Here is a 22,018-nt window from a genome sequence, read left to right on the forward strand (position 1 = left end):
GAGAAGTAAAAATCAATCAATTGTCAATAGCCCAACCAAAATACCTATGATGAAAAAGGAGAAGAATATTATCATAGAATAATTTCATGATTTTTATGACAATTTATTTATCCCTGTCAACAGTGTCAAGATCTGTTTCTTTTAATTTCTTTAGGCTTTTAATACAGGCTCACTATGATGTAAATATTAAAGATTACGATGGCTGGACACCACTTCATGCTGCTGCTCACTGGGGTAAAGAAGAAGCATGTCGCATTTTAGTGGAAAACCTATGTGATATGGAGGCTGTCAACAAAGTGGTAGGATTTTTATGTAATCCTTGTCAAGATACAAAGTTCTGGTCTCTAAAGTGACTTTAGAAGCCAGGGTAAGAAAAGTGATGATAAACTGCTGTTTACTGTACGTGGAGCTTTATATAATGCATGTTTTGTCAAAACAGCATGTTTGTGTTCAAAACTAAATTCTCTGATTGTCTAAATTAATTTCCAGGCCGACATGATGCTTAGTTCTATATTAAATGGTCCATGCAGTCTTTCACATGGAAATTCAAAATCGAAAGGGTTTGTTGGCATTTCAGTGATGCAAAATTAGTGACTTGATGGATTGCATACAGGCTTTCATTTGATCTCTGAAGATGATGATGCCTTTGGGTAGTGTTTGAACTCTTAAAATAAGCTTGTGCTACCATACTGAAGAGTTACCACTATATTATGCTGATTTGGGTGTGCTGGAAGAAACTTTTAGGCATCTCTGGACTCACTAGACATAATTTGAATGCTTCCTAAGCTGGATTTCCTAGACTTCTATGCCTGTGTAGCTTGCTGGCTTTGCAAGATCTTGCTCCCAATAAGTACAAATACATTCATGATTCACACAGGCATCAGAAGGATCCAAACCTTTTCATTCAACTGTGTAAATGCTGAGCTCTCATTCTTTTCTTTGCAGTGTGTTCTAATCTGCTTCCAGTTTCTGTCAATACCATATATGTAAATTACCTGCCATCTTAAGATGGATTCTTCATTGAATTTTTTCATAAACTTTTAAAAATAAATTAGGAAAATAATGCAGATGCAGACCATGAATTAGCAAATATTTCCTCTATGTAAGGATAAAATTACTGCTGCTTAACATTTTTAGACTTTGTTGAATTTTTATTCCTTACAAATGGAGGATACTTATAATAAAATTAGTGAATTCTGAAATTAAATTCCAGATAGCTTCAACTCTTTCTGTATAATGCTTACAGAACTTAAAAATGTCAGCTGCATAATTGTATTTTGTATCAGGTAGTCAGACGCAGATGTAATTAATCAAAGCTAGTTTTTCAAATTATGTGTTAGACTTTTTACTGGGACTGTGACAATGCGGATATAATACGCTAGAGAGCACTTTCATACAAGTATGTTCAACTCCACCTAGGCAAGAATAAGAAATAAGGAGGCATAGAAATATGTCAGCTGGTTTTTCTCAGTATATGGGCTTGTCTCTGCAAGCTAGGAAAGATTTGCCTGTTGTGTTCTTAAGTAAGCTAGTAAACATTTTTGCTTTTGGAGATAAGACGATTGAAAACTCCTCTGGATTTGGTTACAGTTGTATGTGCTTAGCACCTTGGAGAACTCAGCCTTTATTGTTTAGGCACTTCAGGTATCAATTGTTGTGGATTTGGGTTTAAATGTAACCTTCCAACTACAGCAGTTTTTTGTAAAGTGACTCTTTGTGGTCAAGGTAGGTCTAACTCCCACTTAACAGCTACCTAAAAATAGAAGGCCACTTTAAAAAACTGTAATCATAATGCAAATATAAACTTGAGATAACAGTTCACATGTCAAGCTCTTTTGGGTAAGCCTTGTTGAAAAGTGCACATGCTTCTGTATGGTCAGAAGCTTTATGGATGTGAAAATTAGTGGTTTCCTGTCTAACCAGTTAAGATAGCCTTCACAGTGTAATTAGGGATATATTTACCTTTAGTTAACATTTTGAGAAACTGAAATAAGTGCAAATAGGAACACCTTTCATTGTTTTTATAAGCTACTGTGACTGCATTTAAATGACAGCTCTGTCTTTATTGCTGATTATTGTACAGAAGAACTTACCAGACTGATCTTGTCATGATCTTCCCAACATCTCACGAAATCCACCCATTATGTTGATGCAGCTGCATATATACCAGTGGATCTAGGAATTTGCCTAGATTCCAGCCTTCAAGTTCATGGCCCATGGAAGTCATACACTAAAGATAAATAAGAACAAGTGGTTGTAGCAGATCTTCTCTAAAATGGAATGTAAATTGTAAAATAGAGTTTTGCTGTAAAATGTGAAAGCATGACTACTTAAATTTAGTATAGCTTGTTTAAATATTATAATCTTTAAAAAATCACTCTGTGGTTGATGTGGTAGTCTACAATGAGAAGGATACTGAACTGCTCAGGATCCATCCGTACAACTGCCATTGGGAACAGTTGTTTGTTTGGAACTAATATTGTGAGAATTATATTCATCAATCTACTTTTCTTTTCCTTCATAGTGGGTTTTTGTTCGCTTCAAAGGACAGGAAAATGTTGTTGTTATGTCTTTATCACTTAAAAAATGTGTTTACTCATCAGGTATAGATGGTTTTGTTTCAATTACCCCCCCAAAAAGTAATATTGCAAAATTGTTTTCAAATACTGACAGACTAACAGTTTGCAATAGAGCTTGACTTATATTTTTCAGTTTCTCTCTCTGAATGTGCTCCTTTACCTGCATCATCATATGAGAAGACATTGTAGTCTGTTGTATTTAAATTTTCTTGCACAATTATGATGTTTTACTTCTTCCCCTTCTCCAGGGTCAGACAGCATTTGATGTAGCAGATGAAGATATTCTAGGATATTTAGAAGAATTGCAAAAGAAGCAGAATCTGGTAGGCCTTGTGCATATATATATATATATATGTTTATTGTACGTAGGATTATGGTATTCAGCTCAAGAGAAGCATAAAGATTAAAACCAAAGTTTTGATTTGACACTTCAGGTAATCCTACAGCCATCTCACAAGATCTTTTATGCCCTTACTTGGTCAGTTGTAGTAACCAAAGAGCCTTGGAAGAAGAAAAGTGCTCTACTACTTGCCTCGTCCAGTGTCATTTTATGATCTGAAGTATCAACAATTGGAATAACAGTTTCTGAGATTTTAGAATTTTGAACTTTGAAAGCTTATACACACACACTCCAGTATTTGTAATAGTTAGAGAAGATTTCCCTCCATTTGTAATTTTGTCACAGTGATACCATTCTATCAATTAAACTGCATCATTCTATTTTTTGAAGCTTCATAGTGAGAAGCGCGAAAAGAAATCTCCCCTAATTGAATCCACAGCCAATCTGGATAATAATCAGACACAGAAAACATTCAAAAAGTAAGTAAAATAGGAAAAATTATAAGCTCTTAAAAAAGATGACTTTACAAGCTGTCACAAAGTTCTACTTAACAGGCTTTAGTAAATTTTTTGGAGTTTAGTAAGTACTTTTCTTTTTAAACTCAGTAAGGAGACATTGATTATGGAGCAAGAGAAGAATGCAGAGTCTCTGGAGCAAGAAAAAGCAGATGAGGAAGAAGAGGGAAAGAAGGATGAATCCAGTTGTTCTAGTGAAGAGGAAGAGGAGGATGACTCAGAATCTGAAGCAGAGACTGGTACGTTATTTGGAGCATTGCCTTTCTTCAAGTTTTTACTTTATGAATTTACTTACTTAATATCACATGATAGAGAGTTAAGTATAGTACGTTTCACTTATTCTTCTGCATTTCACTAAGCTTCCAGTCATTTTAAAGCAAGTTTATACAAGTCTGAAGTCAAGTCATAACAGATACATCAAACGGATGTGTTTACTGGTGTCTACTTAGGTTAAAGCTATTAACCAGTTTACTTGATTGGCTACTTAACAATTGATACTTTTAATTAAATAGAATAATATAAACCTTAAGTGGCATGTCAGAAACATTGAAAAAGAAAATCAAATGAGAAATGAAAGTTTTGTAGCAGTATTTGCTTGTGGAACTGGTTTAGAGATTGGATCAGTAAAAGTACAAACATTCTTATTTGCTCTTTCCATCCTGAAGTAATTATCAATTAATCTGGCAATCATGACTCAGATATTGATAGAGTCATAGTGCCTATATTTTCAGTGTGTACTGAGATAAACTTTTAAAGGTGTTATTTTAATGTTAACAGTTACTTCATATGCAACTTCAGTTAAAGAGGAATGTTCTTTGAAAAGTTTTGGATTGTATGCAAAGTTGTGTGCATATTACCCTGTATTTTGCTCTTCTATGGAATTTATGGGTTGTTTTTTTCTTGAACAATTTTCAGAATAGCCAATAGTGATATAAGAACAGCATAGTATCATTTTCTTTCAAACCAGAAAACAAATGTCAACCAATTAGTATTTAAAGATGTATGTTCAATCCTAATAAAGAATTTTAAAATTACAATGCAGCAATAAAATACATAGACAAGGATGTCATTAGAAATAACTTGTTAATATTTTATACTTACACTTTTAAAAATAAGTGACCATTTTTGGTGAGCTGTCAGTTTTCATTTTAATACATTCTAATTTCTTCACCTGAAAGGTAAGACTAAGAAGGTATTTTAGAACCAATCTGTCGTGAACTTTTAATGTAGTTAGAAGTAAAAACAAGTTGCTGAATCAAGCTGTCTATTATGGTTTAATTATTTTTTTGTATTTTGAAATAAACCAGCATTTCACTATTAAGCTGGAAAAATATCTGTCAAGCTTTGTAATTAGTCTTTTACCTTAGTATACTTGCATCAGTTATTTACTGAGCTTTGCTAAATTCAAACCACTTATAATATATAACATGTAGTAATTTCTCTGTCATTGAACTGACTGTAATGTCTGCTGAGCTTTATGATTCTGGTAATTGTGTTCTCTTCATTGCCAGTATGTAGTTTGTGCCAGGAAAATTTGACTCTGACACAAGAATTAATTTATGTAAACTTCAGGGGTTTTAATATCAACAAGGCTTTATCATACTTTATTTGGCAAGATAGACTTTAGGCTTTTCCCTGTAGAGCTGCATCTCTGAGTTTCAAGACTGTACTTTCCCTTTCTTTTCCCGTTATTCGGCTTAAGGTAGTGAAAGATTTTTCTAGTGAAAAATCTTAATATTTTAAGGAGCAATCTGGTTGTAAAGTGTTCCATGTTCTGAAGTACTGGAAACTGTGATTTCTAATCTCTCGGGATATTTTAAATGTTTTCCTAAAACTTATATTTTGTTACATTAGTTATGTGAGAATATAGTTTCAAAATAAATACAATTCTGTCTGTAAGACCAAGAGGGGAATTATGAATACAAAACTAGCATCTTGCAAAGGGCAGAGAAACATGATGAAAAACAAAATTTTTCAGCAGTTCAGGTTTTGTAACTTACTTTGAGGTACTTTAACGTTTTTTGAAAGTTAGTCAGTATTAGCTCAGTCATGAATACAACTATGTTCTTGGTGTCCTAGAAATAATTTCAGAATACAGTTGTGAAAAATCCATTTTTCTCCTTCCATGCTTTTGCTCCAGATAACTTTTTTTATATTTTAAATCATTTTAATCATTCACAATTTTTCATCAGATCTGCCTGTGCATCATCTCAAATTGTACTGTCAGTCCACATTGTCCTGTTCAGCTTTTTATCACCTAGAATTTCACCACCATTTTTTTTCAGTTGTGTTTAGAAAGTACTTTCCATTGAGTGGTTAGTCATGTAAGCTGGTTTTTTGTATTTGTATTTGTTTACTGCATAAGTCACTTTCGAAACATTTGTTCAACTATGTCCATAACTAAAACAAGTATGTAACAGCAATACTCTCAATTATACAATTTCTGGTTGAAGATTGGTACTTTTGTTGAATTTGAATGTAGTTGTGAGAACACTGTATGAAACATTGCATACTTTCCAAGTTAACTGCTCCTATGCTGTATGGGTAGTGTAGATGTAAAGGTGTGTTTATAATAAGGCCAAAACCAGTGGGGATTGAGCCCCATGTTGCTCCATACTGCACAGATAGGAGGTAGCATCCCATCCCAAATAATGTACAATCTGAATACGTGAAACAGAAATGAGGTGTAACATTATGAAGCTGAAGCAAATGCAGTGACAACAGTTACTATATCACAACCATGTCATTTTCTGTATGTTTATATAAGAGGGATTAAGGTACGTAAAGCACAGAGAAAGACATTTTGGTAGAAAGGACAAAGCAGAAGAGTAGATAGACAGTGAAACTTAGGTAGGAAAAACAGGGGACAAAGAAGGAATGAAGCAAATGGAAAGTCAGCGCTCTGGAAGGCAAGTCCCTGCCTCAGCTCATTCTGGTGGCCAGAATTCCTGACTGGGTTCTCTGTGCAGTTAATCATTTCTTTGAACTCAACATATACAGTTATCCGAGAATAAATATTTCACTTTGAATTAGCACCTATCTTCTTTAGTTCAAATTAACTATTACAGAATCAAAGAGTAGTCAGGATTGGAAGGGATCTCTGTAGATCATCTAGTCCAACCCCCTGCCAATACAGGGTCACCTAGAACAAGGTATGTGGGAATGTGTCCAGGTGGTTTTGATTGTCTCCAGAGAGGGAGACTCCACGACCTCCCTGTGTCTGCTACCCTCAATGTGAAAAAGTCCTTCCTCATGTTGAGGTAGAACTTCTTGTATTTTAGTTTATGGCCATCACTTTGTGTCCTGTCACTGGGCACCACTGAAAAGAATCTGGCACCATCCTCTTGGCACCCACCTTTGAGATATTTATATGCATTAATGAGATCAGATTAGATGCCAACATACCTCCTACAATTTTTTTATGCTCATTAGCTAGCTACTAAAATACAGGCTGTCTGGGGAGACTGTGGAATTTCTGTCTCTAGAGGTTTACAAGACATGTCTCATCAAAGCCCTGAGCAACCTGGTCTGTAGGCAGTATTGACCCTCCTTTGAGCAGAAGGTTGAATTAGGTGATCTCCTGAGGTCACTTCCAGCTTGAATGATTCTGTGGTTTTGTCTCAGCATCTCTGAGTGGTAACACTTCCTGAATACCAAAAAAAACATTACATGCATGACCTTTTAAAAAAAAAACATGGACCTAGATAAGATACAGATTGGGAGTGACGGGGAAAACACTGAGGAATAAATAATAAAATGCTCTTTGTAAAATTGACTGTCAAATTTGTTCAATAGAAATTCTGCTCTGTGTTGTAGAGGTGAAGAAATTGTGAAAGAAAAATGAAAATTAAAATCTTGTAAATATTTTGCAGATAAGACCAAAACGTTGTCAGCTAATAATGCAAATACCACAAGTACACAATCAGCATCGGTAGCTGTGACGGCGCCTTCAGTAGCCGGTGGCCAAGGGCCACCTACATCGCCTGTTAAGAAGGTAAAATAAAATACCTTTTTTGTGATTTTCCTTTTCTTCTGGGTAAGCATACTTTTTTTGATTCTAGTATAAAAAGTGGATTGGGTTAACCAAAGTGAATTGATGAAATTATGCACAGATTCTTAAAATATTTTGTATTCTTCTCCAGAAACTGTGTTCACTTTTTTTTAAATTTTGAATGGTCTTAATTCTAAACAAAGTAACTGAATGTAAGATCCTCTTAAAAAAAAAAAGTTGTTGCACAGTGAGTGGAGTTCTTGTTTTTTCTGAAGCTAAACTTCATCTTTGGAAGTCTTTTCTATGTTGGACTCTTCCAAAATTTCTAGAAGCCGCAGTTCTAGTGTCTCTCTGTGTCTGTATTTGTGCAGTAAAAAGTACTGTAGGTCTCATCCCTGTTTCAATATGGTTAGGGCCTCATGGAAGAGCTAGATAATTAGGATACATTTTTTCAATGGACAGCTCAAAAAACACACCTAGTAAAGCCATATTGCATACTTGAAGCTTTTTACAGCTTGTAACTTTACATGACAAGTTAATTTGAATGAACTTTAATTTGGCTTGTCAAAGGAAGATAGGTATACCTGGGGGAAAAATTACAGTAGATAATAATGCATAGTCAGAAGATGGTACCCAAGTCAAACTTTTAGAATATCAAAGCAGACTGGATAGTAAACTGGTAAGTCTTCATTTGTCAATCATTACAACTTTTCTGTATGCATCATAATGAAAGTGTAACCCACTACTGATGCTTCTGAAAAGTGTGTTCAGGATATAATGAAGCCACAGTAGAGAGAAAAGACATACTGCTGGGGGAATAGTATGTAGTGTATTTAGCTCCTGGGAGCTTATTGGGGTTATATTTTCCTACTCAAAATAGAATCTAATGATGATTCATCTTACAGAATATCCTTTAATGTAACAGATGCAGTTGTGTGATTAAATGACAAGGGGGGTTATTTTTATAGGAAGAAATAAATTTGATTTAAACCTGAATTATAACCTCTTACAAATTGTTAATACACTGTTGTAATTTTATTATGCAGTAATTAATGGTTTATGTTTTGATCTCAAAGGTAAAAGGTGCAGTTTAAAAGTAAACTGTAGTTATCTTCCTAATATTGTATGAAAAGCTCAGGGCCTTCTGTAGCAACAAAATAAATGCACATTTATATCAAGACTGATTATCTTGTAACATAGGAGGTACATGTGATCTAGAGGAGTAGTTGAAACTCGTATCAATGAACAAAAAGTTTTTAAACTGTTTTTACTAATGAAGGTAAAGCAGCACTGTATGAGTGATCTTTCACCTACTCTTGCACGTGCCTTTTCAGGTTCATACTGTCTGTGCTACTGCAGCTGCTCTTCTGCTCTTACACCATAGATGGCCAAACCATATGTTGCACGCAGGCGGTGCAGATGCAGTACTAAGCTTGAATTTGGGTTTTCTCAGTCTACATGGCATTCAATAGTGCTGCTCTCTGACTGCGAATACTGAAGTAAAGCAGGTTTGGGAGGGTAGCTAAGCCAGCATGGGATGTGATTAAAGGATATGAATGATATAGGATTAGGGGTATGTTAGTGTGAATCTTCCAGTATTCTCAACAGTGTGAGGATTTAGGCCATGGACCTTGTTAGATCATAGGCTTTGTTGTTCTCTTCTCTGCAAACTGTAATTCTGCCTCTGAATGAGATAAACTTGCTGTGTTTAGTAGGAATCTGTTACTAAATTTTTAAGTGTCTTACTGCTTTTGGTATTTTGTGCTGTAACAAAGACCTATGTAACATAAACATAGGTGCAAACTACGTGGTGTTAAAACAACCTTTTGTTTCTGTTTTCCATTCTTTCGATCTTCATCTTTGTCTTGTCTTAATTGGCTTTAGTATGATTTCATTCCTCCTATCATGCCTATCGTGGAGTCAGTAGATCCTGCATCATGGAGGCAGGGCTTGCGCAAAACTGGCATTGTTCTTGTGCCCAATAAGGGTGAAAAATCTATGGTGAGGTTCTTGTGTGCACAGGTTTATGTACAGGTTGCAAAATAACATATTTAATCAAAATGTTAATACCAGATTTGCATGTTTCTAAGTTTGCATCTCAAGTTCACAGTGTGTATTACAAAGTGTGGGTTTTCCTAAGCTAACTTCTAGAGGAGTAGTGTACCTTGACCAGTCTGACATTTCTTATCTCATTGACTAATTTAAGAGAAAAATAGGTTGCCTCTCATTACAACTCCCCTACGAATTTGGCACTTACGATTATTAAAAGCAATTGTGTTCTCAAATCTCTGCAAGGAGCATGAATTACCACAGGTAATGTGAATTTCATGTGTGTTACAGTTTCCAACATCTACAACCAAGGTTTCTCCCAAAGATGAAGAGAGGAAAGATGAATCTCCTGCTTCATGGAGGTTGGGTCTTAGAAAAACTGGTAGTTATGGTGCACTTGCAGAGATTACTGCTTCCAAAGAAGCTCAGAAAGAAAAGGACTCTGCAGGTGTTATGCGTTCTGCTTCAAGTCCTAGACTTTCCTCTTCATTGGACAACAAAGAAAAGGTAGTAATATTAAGTGTAAAACAACATTTTAAGGAATTTATATAACTTTCTTAGTGTAGATGTTTATAATGTATTATAGAGGTAAGATTGTAGTACACAGCTCTTCTTTACTAAAATTCCAGAAAATTAAATTATGGAGCTTCTGTGTAGTATTTCTTTAAGTGTAATATGCACCTTCATTGCCTGGCAATCTGGAGTACAAGTCTGGCATTTAACCCCTTTTTAGGACTTGCAGTGCTAGTAGTAGTTTTTACACTTTGGGGGCAATAGAGGTTTGATGGTTTTGGCCTCACTTGGAGAGTGATGTTGAAAGAATCTTATGAACAAAAGAAGTCTCTTTTGTGTTTGTTTTCATTTCGTAGTGATTTTTTATTTACAAAAACTGGTTCTGTAATTAAGCATGGATACACTGAACCAAGTGATCCAGTGTATACACTGAACCACTGGAACGAGTGTTGTTTAGGTAACTGAGCAACACAGAACTTGTGGTTCTGTTTCAAGTACAAGTGTTTCTATGTTTTAAAGATTAAGAATATTAATGTACTCTACCATATAAAAATACTGAACCAGTTGCTTTCAGTTATCAGTGTTGGAATTGTACTGCCACAAAGCAGAAAAAAAAGAAATTGAGTCATTTACCTCACTAGAATGAAAACACTAACAGTTTCCTTTCACTGCTGCAGTCTTTATAATATTTTACTAAAGCATAAAACTCATTTATATAATCTGGTCACAGTGAATACATCTGGAGCTGTCAAGGATGATGATTTTCCAAAAAATTAGCAGTATAATCAATAATAGTAACACTTAATAGAAAATACATATCTTTCAGGAGAAAGATGGAAAAGGAACTCGACTTGCATATGTTGCACCTACAATACCAAGACGACTGGCCAGTACCTCTGACATTGATGAAAAAGAAAACAGGTGATTCTGAAGTTATAATTTCTTTTAAATATAAAATTACTTGATATTAGAGTGACTGACAAACTTAATGTATTTTAAGACAATGCTAATTTATACCATCCTGCTGCATAGATTATGCTAATCCATATGATAATCCAGTTCCTGAAGGTTTTTGGTCTTGTAAATTATAATGACCCTTTTTAAAGTCCAAATTATTCTGTGACAAGACCAGAACTGCGCAATGAGTGTTGCCTCCTGGGGAAAAAATAAAATTCAAAATTTATTTTTTACTGCTTTATCTTCAGTTGCAAAATGCTACTACTGGGCTCCATTATTACTTTTGATAATGATAAAATGATGTGTTTCTTATAGTCTTTGCTTAAAACCATGTTCTGCAGCAGCAGTACAGAGATCATAGTTAGCTTAGAAAAGCCATTCTTCTATCGTTCTTGTTTATATGTTGACCTTTCATCTTCTTTTGTAGATTTTTATTTTCTTTGCTGATACTTCTTCTATAGTTTTCAGTACAAAAAAACCAAAAGGTGCATAGGCTTCCTACCTGTTAGGATTTGAGATACTTTCATGTCATATTTACATTGTCAGAATGTAACATGATCTTACCTTAACATAACCATAACTTAACTTTCCCATTTTTCACTTCTCCTGGGACATTTTCTTGCATTACTGTAGAATGCATAGTACAAAACTTAGAGGTCTTCCTAATGTCATGCATTTTGTTGGATCGTGTCTGGATAGCCGAACGTTGAATGACCTGAACTGAAAAGCCTGTAGTTGCTCAAAATGTGCTATTGTAATCCTTGTGTGTAAGACTGATAATTTCTTTATGCCTGAAGAGGAGTGTCTTTGTTGCTACTCGTGAGAATGGTTGTTTTGGTGCAAACACAAGATAAATACTGCTTTTTCTTATGTTTGCAGGAAATTGCTGAAGTTTAGTCTCTAGGTGACAAATTCTGTTTTGGAAGAGGAATATCCCAGATCTCATGCTCCCCTAAAGTGCAGTGTAATTTGTTAGCATCTCTCATTTTTCTTGGCCAGATGCATTTTAATGTGTATTTCTATAATGGGGCGGTTTGGAGTTTCTGTTTGTGCTATCATTCTCTGGAGCACTATATTCTTTGAGATGGAATTTGCCAGTTTTTGTTTGTTTATACAGGGATCATTATTATTCAGTTTTTATTCTCTGAGATCTTTTCAAAAACTCTTGTTCTCTAAAAGTGTCTGAAGTAGAAGATACCTTAGGATTTGGACAAACATTTCTTTACAGTTTTATTTGTTAGAAGCTGTTACTGATTGTAACAAAGGGATTAAGTTTTACTTCAATGTTGAGGTTTATTTGTGTCCTGGATGTGCCAGTCTTAACCATCATGCCTCATTCACAGACACAGTTCCAAAGGTGGTTGTGAGCAATAGCACAGTTTTTCTCATGTGGATTGGGTTAACTGCAGTCACCAGTCTCATTAGTCCCAGTGCTCACCAAACAGTTGATTTTTCTGAGAACTTTCTGTATGCCTGGGGGTACCAGAGATGAAGCCTGCTTTTAGGCCAGACTGTTTAGGCACCAATGCTTTGCCTGGTGTATGTAGAAAACCCATCTTGCCTACCTAAAGCCATAAGAGATTTTTGACATTTATTCTGACCTTGTTTACATGTAGAATTTAACCATCTGCCCTTCAGGTACCTTAATAAATTATTAAGGTTTCTGCCTTTGTGACAGATCTTTGTCCTTGTTGCTTATGCCAGGTTCTCCTACCTGTCTGAACACCTACTTGTCTCACGTATCGATAATGTAGCGTAATCCAGATAACATCCTCCTGTGAGTGATGGAAATGACTTCAAGATGAATCCTAGCTGGGCTTTTAGGTTAACAGATCTCAGACACCCAGCCTCAGTTGAGTAGCCAGTGCTTCAACTAAAGTGCTGAAGTCAATTGTGTCTTGGCAAAGTGAAACCTTGAGTAATTATGAAAAATTTCTCATGCAGCAGGACCTTTCTGTGTAAGATGATATTCAGTATTTGTGTTTCTCTTTGCTGGTAAGAAATAACACTACACTGTTATTATTTCATCATTTTCAAAAGTTGTTTCCAGCTGCAGAAATACTAGCAAAGTTTTTGTGCAAAAAGAGGTGCATTCTGAGGCCAAAGGTATCTGAACATAAAATAGATCATTACAAGGTTTTGTTTTATATTTCTGTACACCTGGTTACCTTTTATGTATAGTTTTGTGAAAGACATGGGGATTTTCCCTTCTGTCTGAACTTTATTTCAAATCTTGAACTCACATTTTTATTAGAAATTCAGTTTTTGAATCTCAGTGTCAATTTTCAGGATAGTTTTTCTAAGTAGATTTTTGCAAGGTTGTTTCTTGCTGCTATAAACTGCAACAACAGTCTGGAAATTCCTTATGACTAAAGTCATGTCAGCTAGTGATGCACGGCAGGCCACTCAGGAATGGCTACTGTAAGCCTGTTTGCACTAGTCTACAGTATCATGAGTTCTGAAGGTTTGTCAGCTTTTCAACCTCTTATAATATCAAAGAATGAAAAATCCCATTAAATCAGCTACGAAAAAACCCAAGTAGTTTTCCCCTTATTACATTGGATAATCTCAGGGACAAACAGGTAGATATTTTGTTCCTTTTCTGGGAAAAACAAAGCCACCAATGATCACAGATAAAAGCCAACAGTTGATTTTATCTGGTTAAATCCTCTTTAGCAGTTTTCTTTTGATGCTGCTTTTTTCTGATATTTCTAATGGTGTTAGTAGGAATATAGTATTTTTCCACAGGGGCTTGAAAATGATTGTCCATAAAGGTAATTTTATTCCTGTTTGGTTATGTTTATTTTAAGTGTGTTATCCAGGGTTTTAGTTTGAAGCTGCTGTTCAGCTCACATCAAGAACAGCCTTCTTTATTATCTTTAATGTGAGCTTGCTAAACTAAAATCATTTTTCAGAGACTCATCTGCTAGTTCAATACGTGGTGGCAGCTCCTATACCAGGAGAAAATGGGAGGAAGATGTCAAGAAAAACAGTTTGAATGAAGGTCCTACATCATTAAACACAAGTTATCAAAGAAGGTGTGGAATTTTCTTTTTTTTTTTTTTTTTCAAAGTAGGCTTAAAAGAGGGAAAATATTGTCTCTGAATTTTGGTTCTTGCATGACAGTCCCAGAAGTCTTGGGCTGTTCTCCTTAATGGTAAATTATAGCCATACCTCTGTTGAGTATCGGTATCATAGAATGCATACATAAAATTAACTTGAATGCGAAGTAAATGATGAAAATATGAAAATAATTTTCAGGTGTGCAAGTTCCTAACTTACAGGATTTTCTCAGGAGGAATCATATCCTGCAAATATATGCATGACTAATTTTCCTTCATTGTGTAGTTTCAGTGTAGCTATTTAAGTCAAGTTCTTCATTGTAATTAGTGGAGCAGTAAATAGCTCAAATGAATAAATCAAAAAAAAAGTCAAGTAACTAAGCTGCATATTGATATGTGCTGCTGATGTACGTGGTGATGGATACTCAACATTTTTTTGAGTCTTGACATTGGTATTATCAGTGGCATGTAATCAGGCTGTTTCACACAGCATAATCTTAATTCCTTGATAATCTCCTGCCTTAAAAAAAGCCTTGTCAATTTTCCTAACTTTAAGTTTAGGAAAGATGTTGCACAGATTTCCTGTTCTGGATGGAAAATATCCACAGTTAATATATAAGAACAATCTTTGCATGTTAGCTTTTACCAGTATTTACACTCCAGTCTTCAAACAAAATGTGCTCACCACTTTTAAATTGCATGTTGTGCTTTAACAGTGTATTTCTTTGGTTGTTCTTTTACCATTATTTTTTGTCATTCTAAAGTTGATAGAAAAAAATATCAATTGCAGAATGACAAAGAAGCATCTTTATCCTTATATCTTTTGCAATTAGTAACAACGATGCTCTGTCTGTCCTAACTGTGGATTCTGCGATTTAGTCACGGGCAACCATTCTGACCTGCTAGCACAAAATTTATTCAGCCAGAACCAGTGGATAAAAATGTGGAAGCCACTGAGTTCTTTATAACTTGAAGAGCAAGGGAATAACCTGAGTGGGAGGTTATTCTTGCTGGGAATGATTTAAGTGTTTTTTTTTTTTTTTAAAGGCAGTACATTTAATTGGTTTCAAATTATAAGAGGAGTGACATTTTCTTTTCTGACAAGCTGTGCAGTGAAGTTCTGCATTTTCTGAGGTATTCAGTGTGGGTGAAACAGCAATTTAAAAATGGGACATTGGGGGCCCTATATGAATACTTTAGTAGATGTGATCAAGACAGTCTTACATAAACAAGTGAGATTCCATTCTTTATCTCCTTGTTGTGTGAAGAAATGGTCAGGACTAAGAGACTTCTGCTGCCCTCTGAAGTCATAAATTAAAAGTTCTAATCAAGGAAACAGTGAAGAAAATGCTTCTTTTGTCCCAGAAGTTTCCAAGACTCATCTGAGGCACAGAATGCATGGGCAGGAATTTAATGGATCATTCCTGCTTGGTGATATTTTAATGAGCAAAGATAAGTAATAAATGCAGACATTGTACTTGTCTCTCCTTCAGTGGCTCCTTTGGTAGAAGACAAGATGATTTGATAAGTTCTAATGTTCCAAGTACTGCATCAACAGTTACCTCTTCTGCTGGTCTTCAGAAAACACTGCCTGCCAGCACAAACACTACTACGAAGAGTACAACGGGTTCTACTTCAGCAGGTGTACAAAGCAGGTAATGGCACCAAACACTTTTTTCTTGTTTTTTTTTGTCAGGTCTACTGTGTGCTTATGTATGTGCATGCGTTCTTGTTTAGTAGATTCTGGGGCTCTGGATTTTTTCACTTTCCTGTTAAATTTGTTTTGATTTTGTACAATTTGGCTCAAAAATTGCGAATGGCTTTCTACTGTGAAGTGACAGCCATATTGGTATAAAAGAATAAATCCAATGTTAGAAAGGTGTGAAGAATAAAAGTTCAGTCATTGTGAACTGCTAATTCTTAATTTATTCAATTTAATAGCTCAAGTTGAGCTTTCATAGTAGAGACATTTCAAAGTCTACCTTTCTTAAAAAAAATCCATCCCTCAATTTACATGTTATTAGTTGTTTAGTAAAGTGCTTTCATTGTTTAGCTGTTTCCTTTTCTCTTTTTTTGTGTTGCTGCTTGTTATGCTGTAGTACCTCAAATCGTTTGTGGGCTGAGGATAGTACTGAGAAAGAAAAGGACAGTGTTCCTACAGCAGTGACCGTTCCTGTTGCACCATCTGTTGTAAATGCTACAGCCACTACCACAGCCATGACTACAGCTACTTCTGGCACTGTGTCCTCAACATCAGAGGTCAGGGAGAGACGGAGGTGTGTAAAGGTCCTAAGAGTAATGTTGCTCTTACACAAAAGTTATAATTTTTTTCTTACTTAAAGGAATGTGTTGGTTACCACAAATTTGGACAGTACAGTATGTAAAGCAGTGTTGTTTTCTTTCAGTGTATTGAAACAACAAGTAACATGTCTTGATTTATCTAAGAGCTAAAGTCTAAGAGTACTAGTAGAGACCATTCATGAAATTTGAACTTCAATACTGTATGTTTTTGACTGGCCTTGGGTTCTCATTCAGTATGTGGTATTTTAATATTTATATTTCTGTTAATAGGTTAAATGAATCCTCTTAAAATACCCATAATGGAACTATGTAAAAACACTGAATTAAAAGTAATGAGTAATTATTAATTACTACAAGTACATTGCTGCTGATTGAGCTAGTGTGCCGCTGGCAGTATGCTAATAAGTTATAGCATAGCATTTTTTCAACTATTTTGTATGGCTGGCAATTCTGAGAAGAGAGTATTGAACCCAACACATTCTGTTTATTTCATTGCATCATTTAGGGTCTCTTCTACTTGAAACATAATTATACAATTGTCAAGGCAATATGAAGAATGAGTAAGAAGCCGATGTAAATCTTATTTTAAGAATATACTGTGTTTTTCTGTTTACAGTTATATGGAGGATGAGTTAAGACTGGTGCATATTTATGTTTCCATAAAGAGTTGTTTCCTGCTATTTATGGAAGCAAAAATAAGATTTCAAAAGATTGTTAATTCCTGTTAGCTTTCCCCAGGTTCTTCTTCTTCTGGATATTTATAAATGTTTATTCTTTAACCCTTCTGCTGAAGTGCAAGTTCAGATTTCTGTGTTGCTCCTGTAATAGTTTTGAAATGTAGCTCCTGTATCAGTGTGTATCTCTGTATGTTCACGGAGGTGATGAAGCTGTTCCTTATTACACAAGAAACCTGCATTCTTTTGGTTCACTTAAGGCAACAACATTTAAAGCTTTAGGCCTAATTAGGGTAACCTGTTTTCCATAATCTTCCCTCATACTCAAAACTGAAATGAAATAACTTCTACAAAAATGTGGATTATGTTTTTATTCTTTCCCACCATGATTCAGGAAGTGCCCACATGTGCTAATGACAAATTTCAATAACAACCATGGTCAGAACAGGCATTTTACAAAGTGAAATTTGACTGAACCCAACAAACGAAAAGCAAAACCAACAAAATGCATCTTTTTTTTCAAAAATAGTTCAGATTTTAAAATGCAAATACTATTTCGGTCTCATATCAGTTGGAAAGGCAAGGAATGTAGAATTATGGATTTTGCAGTCTTATTGACTCTCATTAGTGTGTTTGTACTAATGTGCACATAACTACACATGCTTTAGATACCTGCAGTTGGCCTGAAATTGCTTGGTTTTGTCTGACTAGGATGACTGTGTAATATATTGTTGCAGATGCATTCTTCATGGTATATTAGGATATCTATTAAATCTTGATAACCAACAACAGTATTTCAAAGATATTAAATAAATAAAGAACACTATAAACTTTTTACTAATGAAGCAGGTAATGGCACATCCTTTTGGAATAGCTGAAACTATAGTCTTTGTATGATTTTTAGTTTTGGTTTGGAGAAACAGGGAAGAAAATTACAAACTTGAATCTTTAAATCTTTTTATCATGAATAATACTGTATAGGAAACCTGTGTGGCATCCACAAGGGATGCTAGGGAAGGGCACTTTCTACTCTGACAGTAGCTGCAGTGTGCACCTGGCAAGTTGAGAGTTTTCATTTTCTCTCAGTGAGATTTAAAGTATTTCAGATTTAGTGGAAGGTAGGTGTAGGTATGACAGTTACCAAAAACCAATTTAAGTGGGAGAATTTGTAGCAATTTTCAAGCCCTAAAGATTATACCTGCTCTGCAGTCAAAACCTTCTAGGTGGGTTATGTTTCAGGTCATTTTAGCTAAAGCAGCCAGCAGCCACCCTTTTCCTGATGTACATAGAGCCCGGAGCTCTAGGAAAATGGAAGGTCAATGAAAAATGCTATTTGCAAGAGAACAGGATAGGGAAATCAAATTAACAGTGTGGGGTTTTTGAGATGTGTCATACAATGGGCGTTGTTTCAACATTTTTAAGTATAGCAGATAAGTATAAGTATTTTCCTGGGTTTTAGGGGTACTTAGTTTAATAGAGTTAGAACACAGGTAGTGACATGTAGGTCTGTATAAATGAAGTTTAAGTGTTAGAATTGTTTCAATACTGTTTTTAGTATGTGCTAAGGCTAACAAATGTATTATTAGATGATCAAAGAACTTCTCTTTCTATACATAAATTACTTAAGTGTTAATAGATGATGGCATAATCACTAGCCAACTATTGAATCATTAGCCAATTATTCTTAACTAATGACATATAAAATAAGAGACAATCGGAAAATATTGCAGAATCTGATCTAAAGAAGCTCAGAGAGGCTTTGTGTTTTAAGCAACCTTTTAGCAACCTTCTGATTTTGCTTTTCCAAAATTTTTTTTATTTTTTCTAATTTTTAGCTAATCTAAGGATTTCAAAACAGTGTGAAATTACAGCAGCATTCCCAGAATATTCTGTAATAGAAAATCAACAAATGCATTAAAAACTTCTAAATTCTTTAATTATGGTTTTACATACTTACAAATATATGTATTTGTGCATGTAAAGATATTTATATCTTGGTTGGGTTTTTTTTTACTCTAGTTACCTGCATTGGAGAATTTCTTTAAAGAGTCCAGACTTTGTGTGTCTACTCCAGTAGCCTTTTGGCTTTGATTACAATTACCTGCTTACTCTGCAGGATTTTTGTGGGTTTCATGAGGATTTATTTTCAAACTCATTTTTTTTAAAGGGAGTTGGTTTACTCAAAGCATAAATGATTCATATGAAAATGTGGTAACCACCTCCTCAAGGACTTTTAATTTTTGGTGCAGTAAGTGATATAATTAGGTTTTCTGCATTAGCTGTACATTTAGCTTTTTCTAAAAGCTTACAAATAATGTTAAAAGTTAATACACACAGATATTTGATGTATAAATGTCTATATGGCTGAATCTCTGAGTTCTTCTATCCCTGAAGAAGTACTTAGTAGGCTAGTGAAATACCAAAAAAGCTGAAGTTATATTTAGAGAAAATGGAAAAAGGAAATCTAAATTAAGTAAGAAAACACTGTGTATTTTATTTGAGTTCTAAGACTGCTGTCTTGATGAATAGATTATTATGATATGGATGAAATGTCTGAAATGTAACCTCGTTTATATAGTTAAAGATTTTCTTCTGACTGCTTTGGTTTTCAGTCGTATCATGTTGTGGGGGTTTATTCTGACCTTTTAATACATTTGTACAAAAGCTATCATTTGCCAATTTTGTTTGTAATTAACTCTTTAGATCATACCTCACTCCAGTACGGGATGAAGAGTCAGAGTCCCAAAGAAAAGCTAGATCCAGGCAAGCAAGACAGTCTAGAAGATCTACGCAGGTATAGTAGTATTAAAGCTTCTACATTTATGGAATCATACCCATAACATAATACTTGAGAAACAGGCATAGCATACTGCATTTGCATCCATTTCTAATTCTTTTTCTTCTGTGCAAGGGCTGTTGTAAATAATGTGATTGAGCTGACCAACATATGAATAGCTAACAAGATCCATGACATAGAAAAAATACATTCAGTCTAGCGGCTGTGGAGACAGGAAAGTACTAGGAGAGAGTTTTTTGTTTGCTTGCTAATAATGTAGTATCTAACTGCATGTCTCCTTGCAACATTGCTCTCTCTTAGTTTACATACTGATATATTTGGTGGTTCTTCGCAGTTTCTGTCAGAACTTCCTTACAGTGAGTTGCAACTAGCACAGTCCTAACATAGGGAAGGATATGGCAATAGCAAAATAGAGGGAGTATCTCTAATGGTACTTGAATGCTCTTTGGGCAGTGGAGCAACTACCAACTCCTGTCTGCTGACAAACTGAGAATAATCAGCATATAGGCCCTAAAAACAGCACAAAAATACTGTAGCCATTGTCCTTACCTGTTTTAAGACCAAGTCTCTATCTACATTGTTTGCTGATGTTACTTTCAAATCCTTGCAGTTTTAAACTTCTCAAATATTTCTGGTTACCTTTTGTAGTGAGAGATCCACAGTTGATATGACTTTATCTTATCAGACTTATTTTTGCTTCCTGATACTAATTCAGAGCCCTGAATGATGGTTAAACTACAGGCCAACTATTGTTGAATCTTTGCAGTAAAAAAGCTACCAGGAATTACTCTATTAAAACTTTATCAACACGAAAAACAATTAAATAACTGATAAGATGCAAAGTTGGCTTTGAAGAATAGATTACGAAGTGTTTTGAGCAATGGCTCATCAGATGCATCAGCTGAAAAGTGTAGTAGAGGAAAAACTGTCTTCAAAAAATTATTTACTTTCTGAGCTTACTTCAAGACTAGTTTTTAACCTCAGAATAACAACGAACTAAGAAATGAGTTACAACTTTCTCTAGTGCTGTCAGTGCAATTTTTTATGTCTTGCTGGCCTAAAAATCCAGTTGCAGAGAGTGAATTACAAAGTATCAGCATTTCTGAAAATATGATGTGTTATGTTTTTAGGGTTCTTTCAGAAATATTTAGTATGCTTATGGTCATGTTGGAAGCATCAGAAGCATCAAGTGGGTTCTTAAATTATCTCTATAGGGTCTTCTATGCAATCTGTATCTGTTAGTTCAACTAAAAATTGTCTTGCTGGAGAATCTGTGGTAGATCACATTACAGCAAACACTTGCCACTTATCAGAGGGATGTTTGGTTCCAACATTCGAGAGGAAAGCTTATAGGTATAATAGTAAGAAATTTATTTCTTACTAGATAGATTTAATTTTCTTAAGTTGAATTTTTTGTTTAAAATATTTATGTAATGTGATCACTTGCATTAATATCAATTATATATTAAAATGATGTTTGCTGACTGCTGTTTTCACAGGGTGTAACACTGACAGATCTTCAAGAAGCTGAAAAAACTATAGGAAGAAGTCGTCCCACACGAACCAGAGAACAGGAAAATGAAGAAAAAGAAAAAGAAGAGAAAGAAAAGCAAGACAAAGAAAAACAAGAAGAAAAGAAAGAATCCGAAACTAAAGATGATGATTATAGACAAAGATATTCCCGAACTGTCGAAGAGGTATTTTCATGATGAGTCTCTTTAGGTAGAGAAATTATGTGAATCTCAACTCCAACTTTAATAATTTAATTTTGATACTACTGTGAGAATTACTTATATAGTTAAATGTTTTAATATCCCATGGTTTGTATTTGTTTATCTGTGTAAATTAATTTTGACTTTTTCTACTGAATAGCCATATCATCGCTATAGACCAACGTCAACTTCAACTTCTTCATCATCCACCTCTTCACTCTCCACCTCCACTAGCTCTTTATCAACTTCAAGTCAACTAAACAGACCAAACAGCCTTATAGGTATAACTTCTGCCTATTCTCGGAGCGGAACAAAGGAAAGCGAGAGAGGTAGGAGTACTTTTTTGTGAAGGGTTTTTTTTTGTTGTTTTAGTTCACAAAGGGTAACTTATGTTTCTAGAGATAGTTCAAAATGTAAGACCGCTGGGGATGTACCTTGTTCCCATCTTCTGTAACTTGCATATAGACAGGAAAGAAGATTTTCTGGACTTGGTGGCAGTTTGCAATTGTTTAGTATTTTTGCATGATT

The 22,018-nt window shown here is 34.8% G+C and overlaps 1 protein-coding gene across 4 annotated transcripts in view; it reads left to right on the top strand.

Annotated features, from left to right (window-relative positions):
* PPP1R12A (protein phosphatase 1 regulatory subunit 12A) overlaps positions 1-22,018 on the top strand; it is a 112,605-nt gene that overhangs the window by 65,277 nt on the left and 25,310 nt on the right. For 2 of the 4 annotated variants that reach the window (XM_029963374.1, XM_029963373.1), the window contains exons 5-17: positions 155-299; positions 2,828-2,902; positions 3,310-3,398; positions 3,525-3,673; positions 7,307-7,428; positions 9,766-9,981; positions 10,814-10,908; positions 13,860-13,982; positions 15,500-15,661; positions 16,106-16,282; positions 19,685-19,775; positions 21,278-21,475; positions 21,651-21,819. In XM_029963374.1, coding sequence (XP_029819234.1) covers positions 155-299; positions 2,828-2,902; positions 3,310-3,398; positions 3,525-3,673; positions 7,307-7,428; positions 9,766-9,981; positions 10,814-10,908; positions 13,860-13,982; positions 15,500-15,661; positions 16,106-16,282; positions 19,685-19,775; positions 21,278-21,475; positions 21,651-21,819 — 1,811 coding nt within the window. Of the gene's footprint in view, positions 1-154; positions 300-2,827; positions 2,903-3,309; positions 3,399-3,524; positions 3,674-7,306; positions 7,429-9,309; positions 9,427-9,765; positions 9,982-10,813; positions 10,909-13,859; positions 13,983-15,499; positions 15,662-16,105; positions 16,283-19,684; positions 19,776-21,277; positions 21,476-21,650; positions 21,820-22,018 lie in introns of all 4 variants that reach the window. The other 2 variants (XM_029963372.1, XM_029963375.1) reach the window with 2 other exon arrangements.

This window comes from Manacus vitellinus, unplaced genomic scaffold (genome assembly GCF_001715985.3).
Source record: "Manacus vitellinus isolate BGI_N305 unplaced genomic scaffold, ASM171598v3 scaffold_5_pilon, whole genome shotgun sequence".
In the NCBI taxonomy this organism is placed as follows: Eukaryota; Metazoa; Chordata; class Aves; order Passeriformes; family Pipridae; genus Manacus; species Manacus vitellinus.